This window comes from Falco naumanni, chromosome 3 (assembly GCF_017639655.2).
Source record: "Falco naumanni isolate bFalNau1 chromosome 3, bFalNau1.pat, whole genome shotgun sequence".
NCBI lineage: Eukaryota > Metazoa > Chordata > Aves > Falconiformes > Falconidae > Falco > Falco naumanni.
The window spans coordinates 49,060,835-49,083,331 of record NC_054056.1 but is presented as its reverse complement, the minus strand read 5'-3'; the positions used below and the strand labels follow the sequence as shown (position 1 = coordinate 49,083,331).

Below are 22,497 nucleotides of genomic sequence, written 5' to 3'. Positions count from 1 at the left end.
AGTTAGTTCAGCAAGGTGTAATTTCACCCCTCTTCCCTAGTCGTGATAACTGTATCCTCAGTTCTTAACTTGGAGAATGAATGTGCACAAAGGGATTGCAGAAGGCTAAAACCAACCAAACACGACAAACCCCGCAGGACCCAAACCCACCACAGAAAAAAACCACACAAGTTGGAAAATTAAATACCGGTGTTCTATATACATTTCGCTTTCCCAATGTCTACTTTTATTGCTACCCGATGTCTTCTTTCCACTGCCTTGCGCACGCTCCCACTGACCGACAGCCAAGCTCTCGGAACCTTGCATACCTGGGCTGCCCGCCCAAGGCAACAGCGATGCCTTGGGCAGGAGGATGGAGAAGATGACCGAGCCGCCAGCCTGGGGCCCCTTGCAGGGCTGCCGGGGGCTGTGAGGCTCTCCTGTCAGAGCCAAACGTATAAACAGATTACTGAAACCCTATCTTTACAGGCTTTGCCTCTTAATTCCTCTCTGAACATGTTTCCACTATGCATTTGGTGTAATTTTTCAGTACAGGATAAACTAACATCTGAATTTGGCGTATGGTAAAATTCATCCTTAGTTTTAGTGCTCAAGTTTACCAGAAAAACCCCGGGAACCCTTTCTACAGAAAGTGCTGCTTGTTTTATGGGAACACACTAGACCATTGCACCCCTCCTCAAGCTGTCAAAAGAAGTCTTTTTTTTTTTTTTTTTTTTTTTTTTTTTTTTTTTTAAACTTTATAGCACTAGGCAAGAATTACACTTAGAAAAACAGGAAAGAAAAGCGTCTTCTACAGATGATTTTTAACACTACCATGGAACTACATAAACCAAACAATAAGCTTCCATATTTCTACATGCTACATCAAGAAACGTCAACTTAAAGTCATAACCACTTAAGAACAGTAATTGTATCTCTAAAAACATACATTGGTTTTGGTGGTTGTCAGCGGCTGTCCTCAGGCTCAGAGGGTCTCTCATTCATACGTTCAGTAACGTACGACTTTGCCTGGCTGTCTACCAGCCCCAAGGGAAGACAAACACAGCCAAGCCCTTATCTGTGGTGCCCTTCCAGACAACCCAACGTCTTCGCTGCCGCTCCAAGCATGCATTCTTCACTGTCAGCCCCCAGCATGTGCTTGAGCACATGGCCTGGAATTTTAAATAGCCTATTTTTAAATGCTATGCACCACCACCACCAGAACTATGGTAACTCTCTGATGCGTGCTACTCAGTGCCCAAATACAGACAACAAAATCTGTGTAGAAGATTACCAAGCTAAGCTTCATTTCAGATGGCTTAAAAGGGAGCCTGTACTCCCAGGATGCTACCACATGTATTCTCTCATTTTTCTCTCTCATGCAGAAATGCTTGTGATACGTGCAGACATATGCCTAAACACACACGGTCTGTATTTCAACCTGGTTCTTTTAGTTTCTTTTATCAGACATCAGTAGACGCTAGACATTAGTAGATGCTCTTTTATACCCACACTTCATCAGGAAGCCTAATAGGTATTCAAGACCTGCTTTGCGGGAATAGTGCATACTCTAAGCTGTTAAATGACCTGATCTGAAATGACAAAGATTTGGAAATAATCACATTTGAAAATCTGATTGCAGAATCATTTATGGTAAAGAGAAAAAAAAATATCTGCCCTCCGTTCCAAGGTACAAAAAAGTATGAGAAAATATGTGAAAATAGTATTTTGTTCTTGTTAAATGAGAATACACAGTTCAAGTTCCTTTTACGTGCTACAGCTCTATCAAAACAGCAATCATCCATTCATTTCTGAAGCTATCTTTGTTCCCACATCTACCATAAACAAGTCATGCAATAAGAACAAAATTTTCTCTGTGACTTACCTTGATTCTCTTGCAGAATGCTGCATTAGAGAAACAGAAGCAAGAAAAAATGTTGATCACCTTGCCGTTAAAACACATCGTTCAGTCAGTTCTAAGAAGTTCTGCCCATGCAGGATTACTGGCTGCTTCTTTGCCTCCTATTGAAATGCTGCAGGTGTACTCTACAATTCCATTTAGTTACCACTCTGTTAGGAGGCTGGGACAGGTAGTAAACAGCAACCACTGAGACATTCACCTCAGACCTCTATCTCTTACTGCTTGGAGAAATTTAAATCTGTTGTTTCCTGACATCTGGACACTTGCATATAACAACACAATACAGATGGCATTCTGCAAATCATTATTAGGTTTTGGGTTTTTTTTAAATAAAATCCATTTCATATAACTGTAAGCAAATCATCAACAACAGATTTTTGACATTAAAACTTCATTACATTAGTTGATAAATACGGGCAGTGGAGTACAGCCAATCTTCCTCTTCATCCACAAAATAGATCAGAATCCTCTTTATTCTGCCTCAGTAGCACTGGTGCTGATGCATTGTGGTACTGTGGGACACAGTTACGAATTTTCAGCAAGCCAACAGCTTCATGGTACTGACCAGGTATAATTTTTTACCTCAAAAGTAATCTGAGCAGTCAAAAGGAATGATTTTACTGAGTGTATGCTATTTTCGTATCACCCTTTTTGGAAAAAAAATAAATATCCTCAGATTTCTGTTATCTTCTTAAGCTGTCGTGGTTTAACCCCAGCTGGCAACTAAGTACCATGCATCCACTTGCTTACTCCCCCGCACTCCCAGAGGGATGGGGAGGGGATCTGCGAGAAAGGTAAGACTCGTGGGTTGAGACAAGAACAATTAAATAATTAAAATAAAATAATAACAACAACAATTATAACGAGAAGGAGAGAGACAGGGACAGAGGCATAAAATCCAAAAGGGAAAAAAAAACCCCAAGTGACGCACAATACAACTGCTCACCACCCACTGACTGATGCCCAGCCAGTCCCAGAGCAGTGATCAACAGTCCTGGGTAATTCTCCCCTGTTGATATACCCAGCATGTCATTCTATGGTATGGAATACCCCTTTGGATAGTTTGGGTCAGCTGTCCTGGCTGTGTCCCCTCCCAATTTCTGATGCCCCTCCAGGCTTCTCCCTGGCAGGGCCTGAGAAATTGAGAAGTCCTTAACTTAGTATAAACACTACTTAGTAACAACTAAAAACATCCATGTGTTATCAACATTTTTCTCATACTAAATCCAACACACAGCACTGCACCAGCTACTGAGAAGAAGATTAACTCTGCCCCAGCTGAGTAAGTGCAACGCTAAAATGGGTATACGATGCTGATGACTAAGATCCTTAGAAGGAATCAATTATGAGATACTGCTGTTGGAATTCAGTTGTTCACCATAGCAAGTCCAGATCTCCCTGGGAGGCTCATGAACATACAAGCACGTCTCAAGCCATGGTGTGTTTGTTCACTTGTATCAAACACTTGAATTTCTCCTGCTTCCTTTAAAAAAAAAGTCTGTCTCAAGACTTTCTCAGAGGCTGTACAGCCAACAGAGTGGTGCATATTTTCCTGTGTTCGGCATCAGATCACCAGGTCTAGTCAGCTATAATCTTGGGTACCAATTCAACTCAAGTGGCAGCTCTACAAATTGTGTTACAATGCAGTTTCAGAGGTATACCCTAGAGGCGGCTGATTTGGAGCCTGATACCTCTGACAACTTGTAACACCAGACATGCAATAGCCTTTTTGATCGCATATCTTAAGCCACGTAGCTAAGATCTCTGCTTCTCTAAGCCTCTCTCTATACATCATGTGTTATTTAGCTAATTTACAAAATGTTCTCTTTCATGTCAAAGCTATACAAAATTACTCATAGTTTTAAAGGCTTAAAATCTTTCTTCTCGAGTTTGTTTGGTTTTTTTAAGGTTATATCTGGTCTAAATTAAAAAGAAAATTATGTCTATGCATTTGGAAATTCATTGAGGATGAGATGGTCGCAGGGCAAAATGCGGAAGGAAGCTGCCAATAGAAAAATTCAAGTTTTCGATCTTCCAACTAATTCAGTCAGTCACAGATGCCTTTAAGGATAGGTGGTGAAAAGAGCCATTGGCTAGATCGTCACAACAGACATGTATCAGCTTAGTTGCTTCACATTCAGCTGGAAGAAAGATCAGCTACAAACTGTTTGAAAAGAACAAAGAAAAACTTCTTGTATCAAAACACAATATGGTCTCACTGCCAAGTGATCAAACATAGAAAAGGAGGGAGAAAATCCTGACTTTTGTGTCAACACTGTCTTTTAAAAGCAATTTGGATGCCAAGTTCAAAGCCAAATTCACTGACCGACCATAATCTTTATCCGCAGATATGCACCCTGAACGCCAGCAATACCTACTACACCTTTGAGGGGAAAGGAACCCTGACTACCCCTGTGCTTTGCAGCCATGCATTTCCATAGTCACCACTAACATGACAAGATCACAGGGCTGCCCAGTTCCTCTGTCTTCACCCAGCTGCACAATGCAGCAATGTCAGGGTACTAATACTGAACACACAAGATGGCTCAAAGTTCCTCCTAAAGGTGCCCACACCGTCCCTTCCAAGGGCAGCTAAGATTTTTCAGCAGATGTAGTCTGGGGTATCTAGGTGGGCAGTCTGCACAGACCTGGGGTTCAAGTCCCTTTAAGATTTCACACTTCTGCTGCAGAAGTACAGTATACACTTTGCCGGTAAGTGCATGCTCACGGAAGGCCAAATCAGATGCTATGCCACAAAAAGACAGACATTAGTACTCTACACAAGAACCTAAAAGGGATTATCATTGGCCTTTCCAGAAATGCTGATGTATTATTATTTTAACCCACTAAATGCCTACCAGCTTCGCTCCCTCCCACCCCCCAAATAAATTACTAAAGCCAAAAGGGTTAGTTCGTGTCCCACACAAAGTTCCAAAGCTGCATGTAGCCCAAGGACAAGAAAGAAGTTATTTCCCTTATCTCTATGCCTCAGGCAGTTTATAAGAATGCAACCATAGCTCAAGGAAAAATATTCAAAATTCAGTATACTTAAATAAAGTTTTAGGCCGCTAACTTTTTAGACAGCCAGGCTTAGTACAGATATTTTTATCTACATAGCAAGAGAAAAAAAATTAGCATGTGTGTCTATTTGTCAGTGCATGGCACTGAAGGCTGCTCAATTCTTGCATTTATTTCAATAACATATGGCTGACCTATGGGTAATCTTAGAAAGATTTTCAACTTCAGCGTAAAGATTTTCAAGGGAGGCAGAAATCCCCATATTCCTTTGCATCTCTTTGAACAATTAAATAGCCTCACACTAAACCGAGCTGTTAGCAAAGCCAACACTTTTAAACACAGTATTTTTGTGAACCAGAAAAGCACTACACAGCTAAGGCAAGAGTAAAGAACACGATCAATGATTCATTGAAGTTAGCAGATGGGACTCAATATCCACAAATCAGTCGAATCAGTAGGTGTCATTTTTGCACTGTCACTTTCTCAGAGTATAACTGTACTTTAATCATTTTAAATTCCTCCTGCCAAAAAAAGGTGTATTCTTATGCCTACGAGTGGATGACAACCTTTAAGAATTGTTTTTAGAGAGATACATAGAGCACACCTAAATAACACCATAGATCCCTCAAGCAGCTCTGAACAAGAAGTATTTCTAGGTATTGTCAACACCTTTCCTAAGGATGACACGTGCAGTTACACTGTGAAAGAAACTGCACAAATCCCTTCTCCTCCCCAGGAGGCTGAAGCACCATCACTGCCACCAGTCCAGGCTTTCTTTTGGAGGGCGAAGGATGGAGGTGGAGGGGATGATAAGGTTACTGAAATGCTCCTAGAAGGTAAGTCTGGTAACATCTTACTGCTTCAACTGTCTCTGACCTTGTCAGTTAGCAATCCAGCACAAAACAACAAAAAAAACCCCAACAAACCAAAGCTGTACTGGGGTCTGTTCAAGGTACTGGGTAATGGTGGTTGTTACCTTTCATGCCGGTGATCACAGAGAGACGCCAGCTCAGGTGCAAGCTCCAAGATAACTGGAGGAGGGTGACTACTCTCTCAAGAGGCTCCCAACGGCTTTGCTGCCAACTGATGCACTCCCTATGGGAGCTCCTACAGCTCCCCCCAGGAAATACAGTTCCCCATGGGAGACTGCAGCATCTCCACGTCAGGATCTTTCCATTCAGCGGGTAACAAAGCTGTTAGGGAAGACTGTGGGGAGACTTGGTTCCTGTACGTTTTGTATGCCCACAGGGATCAGGATTTTTTCCTCCACTGAAGGCAATTCTACAGAGACTGATTAACTGAATCACAGATGGCAGCAAGACAAGACTGTTGTGATACAGGCTGGATGCAAAGCAGCTGTGTGGGAATGCAGCTCAGCCAGATCTGCAGAGTGATCGAGTTACCAGCAAAAGTACTTCTAAGTTGCATTGTACTGGTAATCAGGAAGGTATTTCATACATCCTTGCCTGGCAAAAAGGTGCAGTCTGGTCTTCCTAATAAGATAGGCAGCAGATATTTGCTGATTTTTCAGAGGAAGCAGGTATTTGCTGCATCATCTCCACCTTCGTCCTTTCCAAATGAGACTACAGTAATGTGATATACATGGAGCTATAAATATACAAATATTTATTTGTAAGCTGCAATTAGCATAGAAAGTTGTTGACTCTTAAAAAAAGGAGAAGAGGATTCTGATACTGAACGAACAAAAATTGCTTGTGAACCTGTGCTGCTCTAAATGGACCTCCAGATTAAAAATTAACAGGTTGGTTTTGACATACAGAATCCTGTATGATCTGGGAGCACACAACACCAGCTCTCTCTCCCATCATCACAGCATCATAGTTTTCATCAGATAAAATGTGGAAAGACATGCTTCAAAGCACACGCTATTTGCAAGTCGACGACTAAAAACTAAAGCATTTTGGTGTTCTCTTTTTTTGCTATGCAACATTTCAAGAAATAAAAAAGTCATCCTTTGCTGCCTTTAACACTCCCAAGATGTCACTTGGAAGGTGTAATTCACAGCAGCTTTGCCTGTTCTCCTACCCTCTCACAGAACTCCTTCATAAACAGCATCCCCTAGAATAAAGAGTCTAATAGAAAGCACATTTTAAAGGCTACCAATTCTAACTGAATTCTACCAAAATCCCAGCATGATTTTGGCAGAAAAACACCTTCATACTGAGTCAGTGGGAAAGCTCAGAACCACAAGGACGCCCCTCCTCGGCAGCCACGTACCATTCCGAAGAAGCCTGGTCTGTCCTCAGGTACATGAAGCTCTGGGTACACGTTCTCCAAGAACCATTTGAAGTCCTTACATTTCAGCTTCTCCCGAAGGAGTCTCCTTTCTGTCACATCTCCATATGGTTCCTGAAAGGAAAAAAAATGAAAAAAAAAAAATTAAAAAACCCCAACCAGAACAGATGCTCTCTTCTAAATTATCTATATACATTATTAGGAACCGTATGCTTAAGTGAGGAGTAGGACTTCCAGCCAGGAAAATCCCCATGTTTGGGTGCTGGATTTGATTTCATTATCCTGACGTTTGTTAGATGTTGACAAAAAAGAACTGGAATGGTGCACGTAAAACTTCTAAATATGCTAGAAGACAGTTCATCTGACAAAACTCCCCGAATTTGCAAGTAAGGAAGCCCTTGAACACAGATTGCTGGGAACTGAGGTGTATTGGAAAATAAAACTTCCTTTAGCTGGATAATTGAAAAACTCAAAAGCAGTGAATGAATCTTGAGAATTTTAAATTAATCTACCGTCTATTTGCAAATTACCTGTACAGACAGTTTTACACTTAACTGATGAAATTCATAAAATCTGCTAATGTTTCCTTTGAAATTCATAGTTTTAGGGGGTGGGGAATATGAAATATTAAAACTCCAGAGAAAAGCTTTCATTGCAGACTTCCCTGTCTATAGATCAGAGCAGAGTTCACATCTTTTTATGTCTGTCTTCAAAAATCTATCTTTATATTGACTAGGGACTTCAGTCAGGCATGAGATACCACTTGCAGCCCCCAGATTTTTGCAGGTTACTTGACACACTCTTTCATCAAACCACAAATACATTTGCATTTCTCAAAGCTGTGGAAATATCACTGAAAACACAAAGAGGATGTAAAATAGAGACAGAGGTGCCTGCCTGAATAAACAAACAGCATGACATATTAGCTCTGAGGTCCGAACATTAATCTTGAAGTGAAACTCCACAGAACCAAATACTGCAGCCATAGCATCAATCATTTTTCCATTATGCTACGGAACTGAATATTTGGGTTAGATGAAGTAAAAGTGTCTGAACTCAAATGCTGCAACAAGTGGTGTACAGAGTACTATGGAAACCACAGCGCACTGGTGGCAGCTTTGATACATACAGAAAAACGGCGTGTCTCAGCTTACATCCACTGTGTTACAATAAGCCAATGTGCAAAACTTCCCATACTAACACACATATATCCTTTCAGGTTAAAGTCCTGTCATTATAGATATCAGCTGCCCAGAACTTTACAAGAAAAATTGTCAGCATTTATTGCTGTTTTCTCTTTGCACATGACAAACAGAATCAGCCTGGCGTTGCCTGTGAGCTCCTGCCTTCGGACACACAAAACCTGTATTTCTCTGAAAGTCAGACTCTAATAATAAAACCTAAACGGATTTTATGATGTTAAAGTAAAACAATTATTACAAATGCATGGACTATAATAATCCAATTACCCAATTTAATCCAAAGGAACATGAGATGGAAACTAACTAAATTCAGCTTCCCCTGTGCCCTCCAGAGTATCTTTTAAAAGCCTAATGGTTTCCAGAGCACTTTTTCCCCCGGCATGTCTATGGGGGTAGGCCACTCAAAGGTGTGGGGAGCTCCCTGTCCCCCTGCCCGGTCCCCAAGCTCTGGTCCAGCACCGCCAGAGGTAGATGCTCAGCAGCCCACTTCTCCCCACGCACAAAATCAGAAAGCCACTTGCAAAACTTCCCGTGCAGAGAGAAGTGCCTGGGGAGACTGCGCACTCCCAGAAACAAGCAACAGCAGAGATTTCTTTCTTTTAGGCCTGAATTTTGGGCTTCGTGCCAGAGGTACATTTAAGTCATTTCTAGACACTGTGAGGATTTTTCAGTATTATTGTCTTCCAGCCTACAGGCCCCTCACAATAAATATATCCAAGCTGTGAAATTGCACACTGCTTTGCTGTTTTAACCTACTCAGTTTTCACAGTATTTATCTCCTCAAAAATTTGGCAAACAAATTATCTTGTATTTTCTTTCTCATGGAAAATAAAAGTATTAACATTAAAAAAACCCCAAACAACAAAACCCAGAATTGATACTTCAAACATCTTATTAGCAACATTTTCATCTGAGTTCCTAGGACTGATTTTAATTAATTTAATCTTTGCAATATTGATTTTCTACATTATTTTTTTTAATCAAACATTGTGCGGCACTAAATCAAACAGAAAAATTGATTTTGTCTTACATCAGTCCAATATTTTACTATTATCACAAGACAGGTAATTTTTGATAAAGATTATTACCATGCTGTTCACTTAAGTATCTACTGACCATTGAAACTTGTTGATTAGCATTCATTAATTGTGTTTTGTTCTGTAATTCTTTATTGATAGAATCCTGCATCAGCTGTTCCATAGAAGTGCACATTTTTGGCTGAACAGCTCCTCTTTACTTGGGTTACCTTGCTTAACTTTATTCCTTCATTTATTCACTCCTTTGTTTAATACTGACACAGATTTGGCTGCCTTCTAGTCTTAAAAAAAATCTGATTTTTATAATTAAATTATTTTAAAACACCCATAAATTAAAAAAAATACAATTAACTAGATATACACATTTATTCTATATTTGAGAAAAACTTTCAGAAGAAATAATAAGCAAACATAAAAAGCAATTAATGTTAAATATTAGCTTAATTAGTAGTTATTTCATTTAAATCAAATTCTACTGAAATTCCAAGAACAATGGACTTGAACTCACCAGGCGAGCATGTGGATTTCGGTGGTAATAAAGTTCTTTGTACTCATCCATCCACACTTCAGCTGCACGCACGCTGTTTGCCAAAGCTTTGGACCGTGAGTACGGAGCTTGTTTGGGGAAAACATGACCTACATGGGAGCAAGGGTGGATCTCAAGACTTCCTCCACACTGCCATATCTGAGCGAAGAATTGACATTGTGCATCATTAATTTGAATCTTTGCAAGCAGAAGGATATAATCATAATAAGACTTTGTAAATGTAATATCTTCTCAAGAATATCACACCATACTACAAGCAACAGAATAATTTTGTGTCTCATTTGATGAATAAGCTGGATAAAATGACATCCTTGTGAACACAGAGCAAATCACTGGGACTAACAAGGAGATAACGCTATCTCTGGTTTTATCTGGTGTGCAATTATCCCTTTCTTAGCTTTACTTTCTCTGAAGGCATGATAAGAAGTGGTCCACAATATTTCTGCAAGTTTCACTGTGGTCTACAATTAAAGGTATACAGGCACTACTGAAAAAAAAGGGAGAGAGAGGCATGTTCCTTGTCTGCCTTAACCATGCGACTAGTCACCTTGGAAAGAAACCGATGACCAACAACTGATTGCTTACCAGAAATCTTTGCCCATATTCTACTGGAAAGTTGACAAAACTTTCATTGTTTTGTCATATCACTGGAGAATGATACCAAAGATTTGTTTCCATTTCTACGTTCACCATTTCAGAAGACAGGCCACAGGTGCTGGGTCGTAAAATAAAATTAACGTTTTTCATTGGAAAACTGACCTGAAAACCCAGACCCAAGGCATGAAAAGAAAAAGCGAAGTAATTCTCTGACTCGTGGTGGTCCAACCAACATTAGTGAAACGAGCTCCTCTATCTAAAGCAATATTCCTACTCGCTGTCAAGGGAAGTACTTGAACCCAAGCATGGAATTAGCAGAAGTCACTCTGCCCTTGTGCTCATCCTTGTGTCTTGGGCTCCCCAGGTCAGGAAACGTATGGCCCTCCAAATAAAGACCACAAATGACCACCAAGTGGATACATCAGCCTCAGCACTCCGCATATTTTTGAAATTAGACTCTTTTCCTTTGAAAATCATGGACTTATGGCATGATCCATTCTGATCTCAGGTTTGAGGTAATGAAAGGAAAGCACAGACAGGTACTTCCTATTTAATACCGTGTGCGACCACAATGCAGCAGACACCCCGTTCCTGAAGGGTGCTTCAAACAAGGGTTGTGCAGTTTAGTCCGATGGGAGGAAAGGTAGGACACGTAGCTGCACTTGAACTAACTTGAGGCTGTCACCAATGGCTCCGATAAACTTTCTGTAAAAGATTTCTGAGAACTGGCACTCCAGCAAGCTAATTCTCCTCACGTATTCAACCGTGCATAAGTGGCACTTTGTAAATGGAGGACAAAGGAAATTAGCTGGGATATGTGTAAGGGCAGAGGTTTGCTCCCTGACAATCTTCTTGTATGACACACACATGAACACAGCAGGAGCAAAAGCTGTGAGTTGGCAAATAAAACTTTGGTACTTAACAATAACAAGACATCAGTGATGGGACATGTCCCACCTCTCTCCCTGGGACTTTTAGGGATCTAGAAAGTCACTACAGATGATGGCTTTCAGCATACATAAGATGGATGTTGTCTACAGACTGCTTTTTTTTGTTGGGTTTTTTTTTCCTTTAAAGTGACTTATGATTTCTCCCAAATTTCTTAATTTAGAAATCAATGAACATTGCCTCCACTGATTTGGTTTTGGATAATGATGTCAAACCTTTATGCATGGCACAATACTGTGCTTAAAAAAATAACCTGTAAACATTCTTAATATATAAGTTTACTTCTAAAACAGTTTCCTTAAAGGCATAAGGAATTCATCATTCAGCTACAGGAAGCACTGGACATCTTTACTTTCTGGACTTAAAACTTTAATTTCTTGCTTTTCATGTGAGGTATCTCTCCTTTTTTGTTGCTTTTTGTTGTCATATAAACAGAAAGATGCTTAAAGGAATTATACAAGAAATCTAGAATTATGTACTGATCTTTAAAACAATTTGCATATTTTCACATGTAAGTTATACTACTGCCATTTTGAAATTGCTATGAAACCAGCTATCCACTTTCGCTTTAAGTTCTCCCTTTTTGAGATTTGTTTCAAAACAATAGCTTCCTTACATCATTATTTCTATATCCAAATTTTTTTTTAAGTTGAAATTTATCACACAAGATTTGTCAGCAACTATTAAGCACCATAAATTTAATTTATTAAAGTTTAACAGTTTCCGTGTTTTTTATATACTATATAAGCGTTTTTTTAATTGACCATTACTGTTTTGATCAGTCTTGTTTTTAAACAAGACATGAGGAATGGACCATAAAGACTACTTAAATAAAAATGTACAGTTAAGAAGGAAGCACATTCTTCTACTTTTCCATGATAAAGTCTGATTTAAATGGAGTAAAACAGACTGACCGTACCTTTGTTAAACTGCTGACAAAGAGAAATCCACAGCAGCTGAATTTTCAATAATTAAAATTCTGAATTTCCCTAAAAAATAACTGTAGGTTGCTAAACAATGCTCATTAAATTCTGCTTTTCATTAAAACAGTTCAAAACTTCTCCTGTCTTCCTATTACAAAAAAAAATTAAATTTATTTGAGCTAACCAATTCCTCAAAAGATTTATTTATTTTTATTTTGATGGAAAACTTTTTGACCTCTTTATATAATCAGATACAAATGAACAGACATAAAATAAAGCAAGGAATTCAAAAGAGAAATTAAAGTTGATTATTAAATGCAAACTAAGTGACTCCGGAGAATATTCTTCTGTAGCAGAGAACCACATTAGATTTTCTTAATATTTTGCACGCTGACATGCACGAAAATACGTTTCTTTACTAGGTCTGGCTACCTGGCAGTTCTCATTATAAAAGTGTATTCTATTCCTTCACCACAAGAAGAAAACAAGGTGACTTTCCTTTCTACTTTCACTTTCATCTTGATGCATGCAGACTATCAGCATTTTTTTCTTTTCTTTTCAGAGACAGATAGTGGCGTTATGAAAAGCTACAGTAAATGTTCAGATCTCTCCTTGGGATCTCCATCCCTGCCAGGGTCTCTGGACAACTGACCTGATGCTGGGGCAATGTACAGTAAAGCTCTATAAGCTCTACCACCTGCATTCTAATGTTTTAGGACTCTCTGGAAGAATAAAAAATAATTTAAAAAAAAAAAAGAAAAAGGACGCTATCCCCTGAACAAAGACAAACTGTGGAAAACACTCTGTTCCTGCCCCTTTCTCTGCTGCCGTTTTGCTTGCTGGCTGGTGGCTGCACCCCGCAGTGTGGTGCTCATGCATCATCTGCTGGGAGGGAGCTGGGTGGGCGGAGGGGCCTCCCCAGCCACATGAACCCATCCCAGCTGCTCCCACTGCAAGACAGATTTCCAGATACATACAGGAAGAAACAATACAAAAAAAAAAAAAAGACGAGAAAAGAGACGACTCCAAGCGATCAGAGGCATGTATCATCCGGGCTCACAGGTAGTAAGGTTTCCAACAGAAGAAAGGACTTAACAGTAAATAATTTTGCCTTTTTGCATGTGTGGCTTTCTCTCATGCCGTGATGGTGGGTTGAAGGACAGACTACAGGTGTATCAAGCATCGAACCCCAGGCACAAACTTATATTGCAGTGCCACTAGCAGGACCAAGAGCATGGGGCAGGGGGTGAGGGCGGAAAGCTGCATCCAGGTTCCCCTCATTCCATGTCCAGGAGAGAGAAAATGAAAGGACGTGTTTTGCATCCCTCAGAAAGCGGAGTTTCAATGCCCATTATGCCCATGAAGTGAAATTTTACCCAGCCAAATAGCGTTAAGCGATCCAAAAAATCAAGGCACACAGACTCCATCCTGCATTCAGCACACAGCCTTCATCTCTCTTAGTCATCAGGCTTTTAGGTGCAGCTTTGTCCTTGTTGCGCTTCTCAAAACCACAGGGAATTTCTTCAGCTTAGAAAAATCAAAGCATGAGAAAGAGGAGGCTTGAGGACAAGTCCCTTCATGTCATCGGGAGAGGGTGGTTTTTTTCAGAGATGAGAACAATAATTTACAGCATTTTTCCGTATCCCTGCTCCTAATTTGCAGGTCTGGCAGGTCTAGAAATCACAGTGACAACAGAATTAACACGGATTTATCCCTCTTGACCTTCTTGAGCACTGTGGGCAGCCAGAACAACACAGTCAAACAACATCACAGCACTCTGCTCTCTTCCACAAAAATCGTCACTGCAGGAAGCACAAGTACAGGGTCTCAAAATCAAATACAGGAAATCACGTTCTGTACAAACACCCAGATCCTACTGGCAATCTGCACTAGTAAAATTAACATGCCCGGGCATATTCACCGGCCATTGCACATTCTGCTCTGCCAAACTGCTGGCCTCCCAGAAGAGTCCTCGATCCACCTGCAGCCTGCAGGCACCCTACGCTGGCCGCTCTCCTTTCCTCATTTAAATGCTTCCCCCACCTGCCATGAGCCACCTCCCCGCTCTCAGCCCGGTGCAGGACAGCCTGCACGCTGGCTGCCAGCGGATGGCCCTGAGCCCCCCGGGCTGGTGCACCCGCGTGCCCGCTCAGCCCCTGCGGGCACGGCAGCACGCCCGTGAGCAGCCCCAGCACGCTGGCTGCAGGGGACCCTGCTGCTGCTCCTGCTGCGCTCCCCCTGTGTGCCAGCCAGCCTCTGATGCCTCCTCCGGCCCATGAGGTGGTCACATTTCTCCATGCTGAAGGAGTAAAGGCACTGCTCATACATGGTGCTGCACCCCATGGCGTCAAACACCTGGTTCAGGAGAACCGGTAACATCAAAAATGAGACCTGCTGCCAGAACCTGGTGGAGGTCAATGGCAATGACAGCCTGGGTCTAAAGCAGCAGCAGCCAGTGCAGGGCCAGTGTGTCGTACAGGGCAGGGCTCAGGCTTGTCCTGTCTGCAAGGCTTCATCTCCCCAAAAGAGACATGAGGAACAGAAAGCCAAGAACTGCTTGTTCAAAGAGGGCCGTCCAAGTCTTTCTACAAGGAGTTGTAGAAAGCACCCACAATCCATCTCAGAGAGAAGAAAACCACCGCCATCTGCTACTTCCCACCGGTTAGGGGGCAACTATCTCGGTGTCACCAAATCTGTGGCAACCAGGGTGACAGAAGACTGCAGACATTTCAACAACATGAAGTAGATCCTGTCATATCCAGTTGTGTCAACTGTGGCTGTTGTTCCCAAGCTTGCTGCTTTGGGGTACAAAATTCTGCTAAGAGGCAGAGCACACAGTACTGCTTTCAAGAGCAGCATTCTCTCCAGCTCACAGGTTCTTAGTCCGGTTGCACGTGCACTAGCAGCACAAAGAAGTGCCTGCAAGAGCCGGTCTTGCTCAGGAGATGCACATATCCAACATGCTTGCCACAGTTACGCTACGTTTGTGGGAGACAGTGTCATGCTCTCCCATGTAGCCTGCTGCTAAACTGACACTCTCCTATCTAGGCTTATTTGCTGCTGCAACAGCGTCACAGCTGAGAAAATAAGAGACGCAGCAAGCCCCAGTCAGCAAGCATCTGCACCCAAAAATGCACGATTTCCTCATTGTCATTACCCCTTCCAATCCCTCAGTAAGCAAGAAAACAATTTTCCCTTGCCAGAGTTAGCTGGGGAAGGCATCCGCCACCAGGCTGCTTTCCAGCTTAAACTGCCTTGGGTTGTGACTGATGAAGAGCACAATTATTTCTCTGGCCTCCAAGTATGAACCTCTATTGCTATTTCTGGCTCCCCGAGCAGCCTCTTAAAAAGAGGCATAACAGTAATTTCATCCAGAGCTATTTCACAGCTCCTGACCCCGTGACTAAGCAATTACCCCACGAAGAAATCCCTTCCCGTGGAAAGAGGGGACCCACTGCAACGCACACATCAGCGTGGGCTACACCAGAACTGGAGTCAGCTGGGAGTCTTCAGAAGCTCACAGAGCTGATGGAGGTGGGCAAGTTGCTTTGAGCTTCAGGTAGAGGGATGCTGAATTTACTGACCGAGACAAGTAGGCTGTGTGTTTGGACTTACGTGCCAGGAACTTTTCCCTGTGTGAGAAAGGAGGTGGTCATGAATTCAGATCAAACAGCATCTCCAGCTGAGAAATCCCCCTCCAGAAAGAAACCATGTCAGCTCTAGGTCTGTGCTTATTATCCTCCCTGATCCTTTTCTTTCCTTATTTTTGTGCCCTTTTTGCTAGGATTTCTGCACTACAGGCAGTGGAAGACAGAAACAGCAGCCAAGAAGACTCCATGCTCCTCTGGTTAACAGGCAGACATCAAGTGAGAGTCTGCCAATGCCTCCTTTCTCAGGAACATAGGGTTTTTAACATTAAAATACTATTTATCCCTGAAGTCTTCTGTCACCTGGTTAAAAACACCAAAAAACAACCAAACAAAAAAATCAACCCTCCCGTCCCACAATCCAGTCACACAGAGAAATGCAAATATGACCATAAACCACACCTGATAATGAGTAAAAAAACATGGGAAATCCAGGATGATAAGTTGTGAACTCCTTGCAAGCCAAAAATGGCCCTGCAGTGTACCTCTTACACCACCACTGCATTGCTTCAGCAAGCCAAGTGTGATACAGAGCAAACCATAGGCAGCCTGTGCTCAGTGGGAATTAGCAGCAGCACAGGTAACAGCAGAGTTGAGGAGAACAAGACTGGTTTGCTCACCAGTCTTCTATCTCCTCTCTCTTCCCCTGCCATAAATCCATTCCAGCTACCCATCTGCCTCACACCTGAGCACTGGTCCACCCTCTGGTGCGGTACAGCTCTACAGTTTCTTGAGATTTTCCCCATCACCTTTTATAACCTTTATACAAACCTTTCCTGAAGGGAGAAAGAATAAAGCCTTAAAAAAAGTGCAGGGCTGCCTTGTCCCGCCCCACTGGTAACTGCCACCAGCTGCCTCCTGCTCACGATCAACCATGGCGAGAGCCTTGAGTCACACAGGAGAATTATAAATGTTTCTTTCCAATGATCTTTTTCAAGCCACAGAATGTAAACTCCATTGCAAACATCACACACCACTACTTACATTTTATACTGTCATTCAAAACAAGGATATGTTTTTAAAAACTGGTTTTAAATGCCTATTTTGATGGATAATACAGCTATAACTATGTGTGAGAACAAGGAAAAAGAGATTCATATAACCATCTCCCGAAATATTCTCTTCTTAACACTTGCTTACATTACAGCTATCTCATTAAGTAAAAGGGTGTGAAGAAAGAAATAAGCAACTTGTCTTTACTCTCAGGAAAAAAAACTTTCCAGTTGAGCCACTTACCCTAAATGAGAATTCAAGGTTTTCTCCACCCCAGACTTCCATTCCTGTGTCATACGAACCAAGATAATCAAAATACTTCTTACTCACAGAAAACAATCCACCTGCCATGGTTGGAGACCTATAAAAGAGAATAGCAACTCTGAATTGAATAAAAAGCAAAAAAAAAAATAACAAAACAATGCAACGGATATAAAAAAATTCAGTAACTTTTTATTTTCCATTTTCTCAGTCTTTTCTGGATACAAAGTAACAGCCAGCTATTGACTGGTTATCATCAGGTCATTTAAATTCAATTTTTAAATGTACCTGAAACAAGCTCCAGAACACATTAAAATGAAAATATAATAAAATCAGAGAAGATAAACATTGTGTTAATATAAATTTTTGCAATCAGCGTCTTTATGACTAGTAAATGATTAGTCTCTTACTTTCACGTAGTAGACCATAAGCTTTTTTGTGGCCAGATTATATTAGTCATCTCTGAAATTCTAAGTGCAATACCCTCACATATTTTACTTAAGTAAAAAGTAAACAAATATTTGTGCTTTAGTATATAATAACAAATTTCCTGATCCCATTAATATCAAGTGGAAAAACTCTCAGACATCAATTGAACAGAATTAAGTAAATACAGCCTCTATTTCTTTCTAAGAAAATCTGCTCATCTGTTTGTTTGGTTTTTTTAATTTTTACAAAGTTTGAGGGGAAAAAAAAATAAAAATAACAGGGGTCAAGACCAGATCCTCATTGAAGACCACAAGGCCCAGAGCAACAGCATACTTAAGGGATGTACTTTCAGTAGTGTAGTGTGTCCACATATATATAAATTTGTATTTGTTCAATATTGTTCCTAATTGTTTGCAGTCTTAGAAAATGTCCCTTTTCAAAGTGCCAAGCATATTATGCTGGTTGGAACTAGGTGCAGCTGACACTTTATAAATTTTACCAAATTGCAATATTAACAAATGCTAGGTGCTGTGATCAGTTACTCTTAATCTATCAAAACTAATTTTACCAACCATCTTTTTGAAGCAACACTGTCTTACACTGTCATATGTTGTTTCAAAGAACGGAATCAGATGAGCTGAGACAAGAAAAAAAAATAAACAAACTCCAGAACCAGTCAAGCTCTTTTGTCTCACTCCAGATCTCATTTTTCCAAACACAGCTGTTCATGACACCACTCTCAGTGCTGCTGCTTTCTCCAGACACTTGCCAAGCTCACAGTCCTTGGGCTACCATGAAGCTTCATCTCTCATCATTTTCCCCTTGGCATGCCAAAGACAATTCTTCTTGGCATGGAGAAGAAAAGCATCATATTTAAACTAAAGGCTTTAAAAACATTTTTTAAGGAGGATGTGGACTAATATATGCTGAGAAAAAATAAATTACTGCCTCACTTTCTCCATTTGAAAAAAGAAAAAGTTCTCTTAACTGAGGATAAGTTCATTAATATTTGTGAAGTACTGGGTATTATTATCATGATAAACAACCTAGAAAAGACTGAGAAAAATTAATCATTCTGTATTTGTTGTAGTCCATAAGGTAACAGATCATAAATAAAAGCAAGAACTGACACAATCATGGCATTAAAAAATGTCAAATAGCTGCTTCATTTCTTACAACACACTGCTGAAGTACAGCAGCTTCCAGGTTGAACACAACAGACCCTCAGCTACCAGGATTTTGTCTACAGTGTCCATTTTCTAGATGCACTCACTGTTTGTAGTCTTACCTCTACCTCTCCTAAAAACACAGCATGGGACAACGAATAATACCTACTGACTGCAATGCATCATAAAATAAAACAAATACAAAACCCACAAGGAAGACACTGAGATGAGCTCCTGTGAGTTAGGCCTTGAGAGAAACTGGTGTTTAGTTACATCATTTCATCCCAAGAAAGAACTGGCAAACTGGTTCACCTCTGAAAACAGCACAAGGAACCACCACTATCGCTACAGCACAGACAGTCTTCAAAACTACTTTTGCCTTCTTACTGGTTGATGATTTTTTTCCTTCTTTCATCGTTGACCATGGTACATTTTTTACAGTGCGGATCTCTCTGCTTTGCACAGAGGACATCCCTGAGTGTTAATCAGTTACAGCCTTTCTGCCTGATGATAAGCATCTGTGGGAGTTTGCCTGCAGGAGTCAAGAAACTACATGTGCAGTAAGGATTCCATATGGAAGATTACCCAGGAATTTCAGCTTTTAGCACAATACTTTTCCAGGAGCATGGTGACCAGGACCTATTTTGGAAAAAAAGGGGAACTAAACAAAACACATGATTTTTAGTAATATGCTCATTTCTCAAGTATTTTTCAGCACCTGACATTTCCAAGTGAAATCAAAAACGCTTGTAAAGTTCACAGTTTCATAAAGTACATAAAAAATTAACCTGATCACATCGGTCTTGGACTTGCGCCGTTTCTGTTCTCTTTCAGGGGTACTGTGCCAGGTGAAGACCAGCCTCCAGTCAAATCCACCAATCTGGGGCTCACCAGCATTCCCCAAGTATTCAAATGTGTTCCAGTCAATAACATCAATAACAGGGCACACAACAGCCGATTCTTCTTCCGCAATCCTAACATGTTTTTAAAAGAAAAGGGTGACTTCCATTAGAAACTTCTCTCAAAAACTAGAACTGTCAAGAACAGAGAATGTTTACAGATAACCAAACACAAGAGTTTTGCTCCTTTTCAACTCATGCTGCAATACAAGGAAATAATGGCTACAAGAATAACCACTGATTTCTTGCTGAAAATGCAACAGGATGGACTCAGCTGTAGGCACCTGGCCAAGCATCGATCTTCCTGGACAGTGGGAGCGAGGTATGCCAGATGGCTTGAGAGAACACATTTGGCATCTGCCTTGGCTGCCATTATTCTCAACAATGTCTATTTTGTTTTGTACAGGTAGCAGTGTTTAAGATATTGAGAGAGCGGCCTGATTGTATAGTTCTGTGAAGATCAATAATAAATCGGCTAGCCTCTTGGCTCTTAAAAGTCATGGTTGATCTTGCAACTGTGATCATCTACAGAAAGTTATACTGAGCACTACAACAGTAACTCAAAAAGAAGTTATAAGCTTAAACAAAAAAACCTCCATGTAACATGGGAATTGGTGAACAGTGAAACAAACCTGAAGGAGACCTCCAGAAACCCTGGGAACACAGGAGATAAAAAGGAGAAACAAAATAGTACTGCAGAATGACACACCTATCAGCAATCCTGATCTAAGGTAGTTAAGATTTTTATCACACTAAGCATATATCAGAGCCTAGGACATTTCTTGCAGGTCTACTTCTGCAAGGAGACAAGCCCCTTCCTCCCATTTCTCAATACCATGCAGCATTTTCCATTTGCCCTTACAAAAGTCAGTGGGACCCTCTGCCCCTACCGCAACTTCTGGAGAGGCATCTCTCAGTACTCGGAGAGATCAACTTCAAGCATGCAAGCTCAAGCTAAGGTCTTTCCCCTAAATCACTCCTTAGCCATCTTCTCTACACTACTCTTAGACATCTCCCGCTAGTTCAGTGAAACAAGGTGACTTGTTTGACTTTCAGATGCTTGTACTTCTAGCCCTGCATCTTCCAATTTTCATATTCCAGAGAATAAGGAAAACTGAACACATTATATTGGCAAACAGGGAAAAGATATGATGCATCTGTCATTTGAGGCAAGCTAGTTCCTCATGGGATTAAGCTTAAAACCTGCCAGCTGACCAAGGAGTTCCGATTCTGAAATCGGAGCAGCCTGTGGTGGTTAAATGCAGCAGAGAGCAGCAGCGGTTTCAAAGAAGTATTGTCTGAGCTGGGAAAGACTGCCTTAAGTATGAAAGTCTCTTGTTGCTGGAGGGAAGATGCAACACAGCTGTTTTCTTCTCAATGATGACCCATTGAAATCTTGTTTGGTAGAGCACACAAAATGGCTTTTACAGATATTATCTCCTGTTTTGCATAAAACTTATGTACAAAGCAACTAGAATGATAGGTACACAGAGGAAAAAGAAATTCCAGTAAAATGTAAAAATGTTCTGTTGCTCCTGTAAAGGAAAAGGAGTAAAAATTAAGTAGCTTTCATGTGATTTCAGTTATGAAAGGAATCAGGTAAGTGAAAAGCCATCACCTGTCCTGTAACTTAAGAATTAACTAGACGGCCCAATGCATATGCAGCTTACAAATACACCTATGTTTGCACCATAAAATGCCAACACTTGCATTGCTCCCATACATTTAAATCAGATATGCCATGCAAACATCCCCTTAGAGATGTACGTCTGCATCTAGAGCAAGAAGGGCAAAAATTCCAAGATGCATCCAGGGCTAACTTTTTACAGGCGATTTATTAGACGCAAAATTATCCCAATCCTTCCTCAAGACTGCCATCTAGTGGTTTGCTAAAGAAGTGAAGAAATTACAGCATCTTGTCCACAGTTACGTAGTTTCTTCAGAGGACAGTCATTAAAATCATGCTTATTATTTTACCTTTACCACTTTTCCTTTATTCACACTATCTATACTGCTCATAGTGAATCCACAGTTATCTGGAATGCTGTTGGTGTGAAATTTAGAAACAAGGCAAATATGACAATTTTAAGAAAAAAAAAAGTTAAAGTATCATTCCAGATACAATTTCAAATGGACGAGGGGAGTTTGAGAACACAAGTTCCACTAGGAATAAGGAAGACTTGCACACCTCAAGACAGCATGTGGTTTTGGAAATCTTTCCCCAGTTTGCGTAGGGCTGTTTTTTCTGGTCTTTCTTTGAAGTCTACAATACCTGGTGGGAAACTTTATAGGATGCAAATGGAACCACTGACCTTGAGAAAAGGATTTCTTTCTAATTATGTTTTACAGAGAGCTGCGTTTCTATACACAATATCCGGGAGGCCTGATTCAGGTACTGTATCTATCCGTACATGCTACTGGCATCCAAAGGGGTAAAGATGTAAGCTGTCAGCAAGAGGGGCAAAGGCAACACAGCCTCGTGCATGTGAGGTGGGGGTGGCAAGGTGCTGAGGCAAAGTATACCAGCGGCTGAACCAACAGTTGGAAAAGTGCATGTATGGCTGCTGACCACCCATGGGTGAGGCTTCAAGAACATCATAAATAGTCTAAGTTGTACTAGAGAGCTAGTATTCTGGGGTTTAGAGATTTTGCTGGGGTTATGGGGGGTTTCTTT

General features: G+C 40.9%; 1 protein-coding gene across 1 annotated transcript in view; it reads right to left on the bottom strand.

Moving 5' to 3' along the window:
* The window catches only part of GALNT12 (polypeptide N-acetylgalactosaminyltransferase 12), a 49,874-nt gene that overhangs the window by 12,144 nt on the left and 15,233 nt on the right, over nt 1-22,497 (bottom strand). Inside the window, exons 4-7 of the mRNA XM_040588201.1 lie at nt 19,713-19,898; nt 17,312-17,429; nt 9,922-10,098; nt 7,157-7,288 (exon numbers count right to left, since the gene is read on the bottom strand). Of these exons, the coding sequence (XP_040444135.1) occupies nt 7,157-7,288; nt 9,922-10,098; nt 17,312-17,429; nt 19,713-19,898 (613 nt within the window). The remainder of the gene's footprint in view (nt 1-7,156; nt 7,289-9,921; nt 10,099-17,311; nt 17,430-19,712; nt 19,899-22,497) is intronic.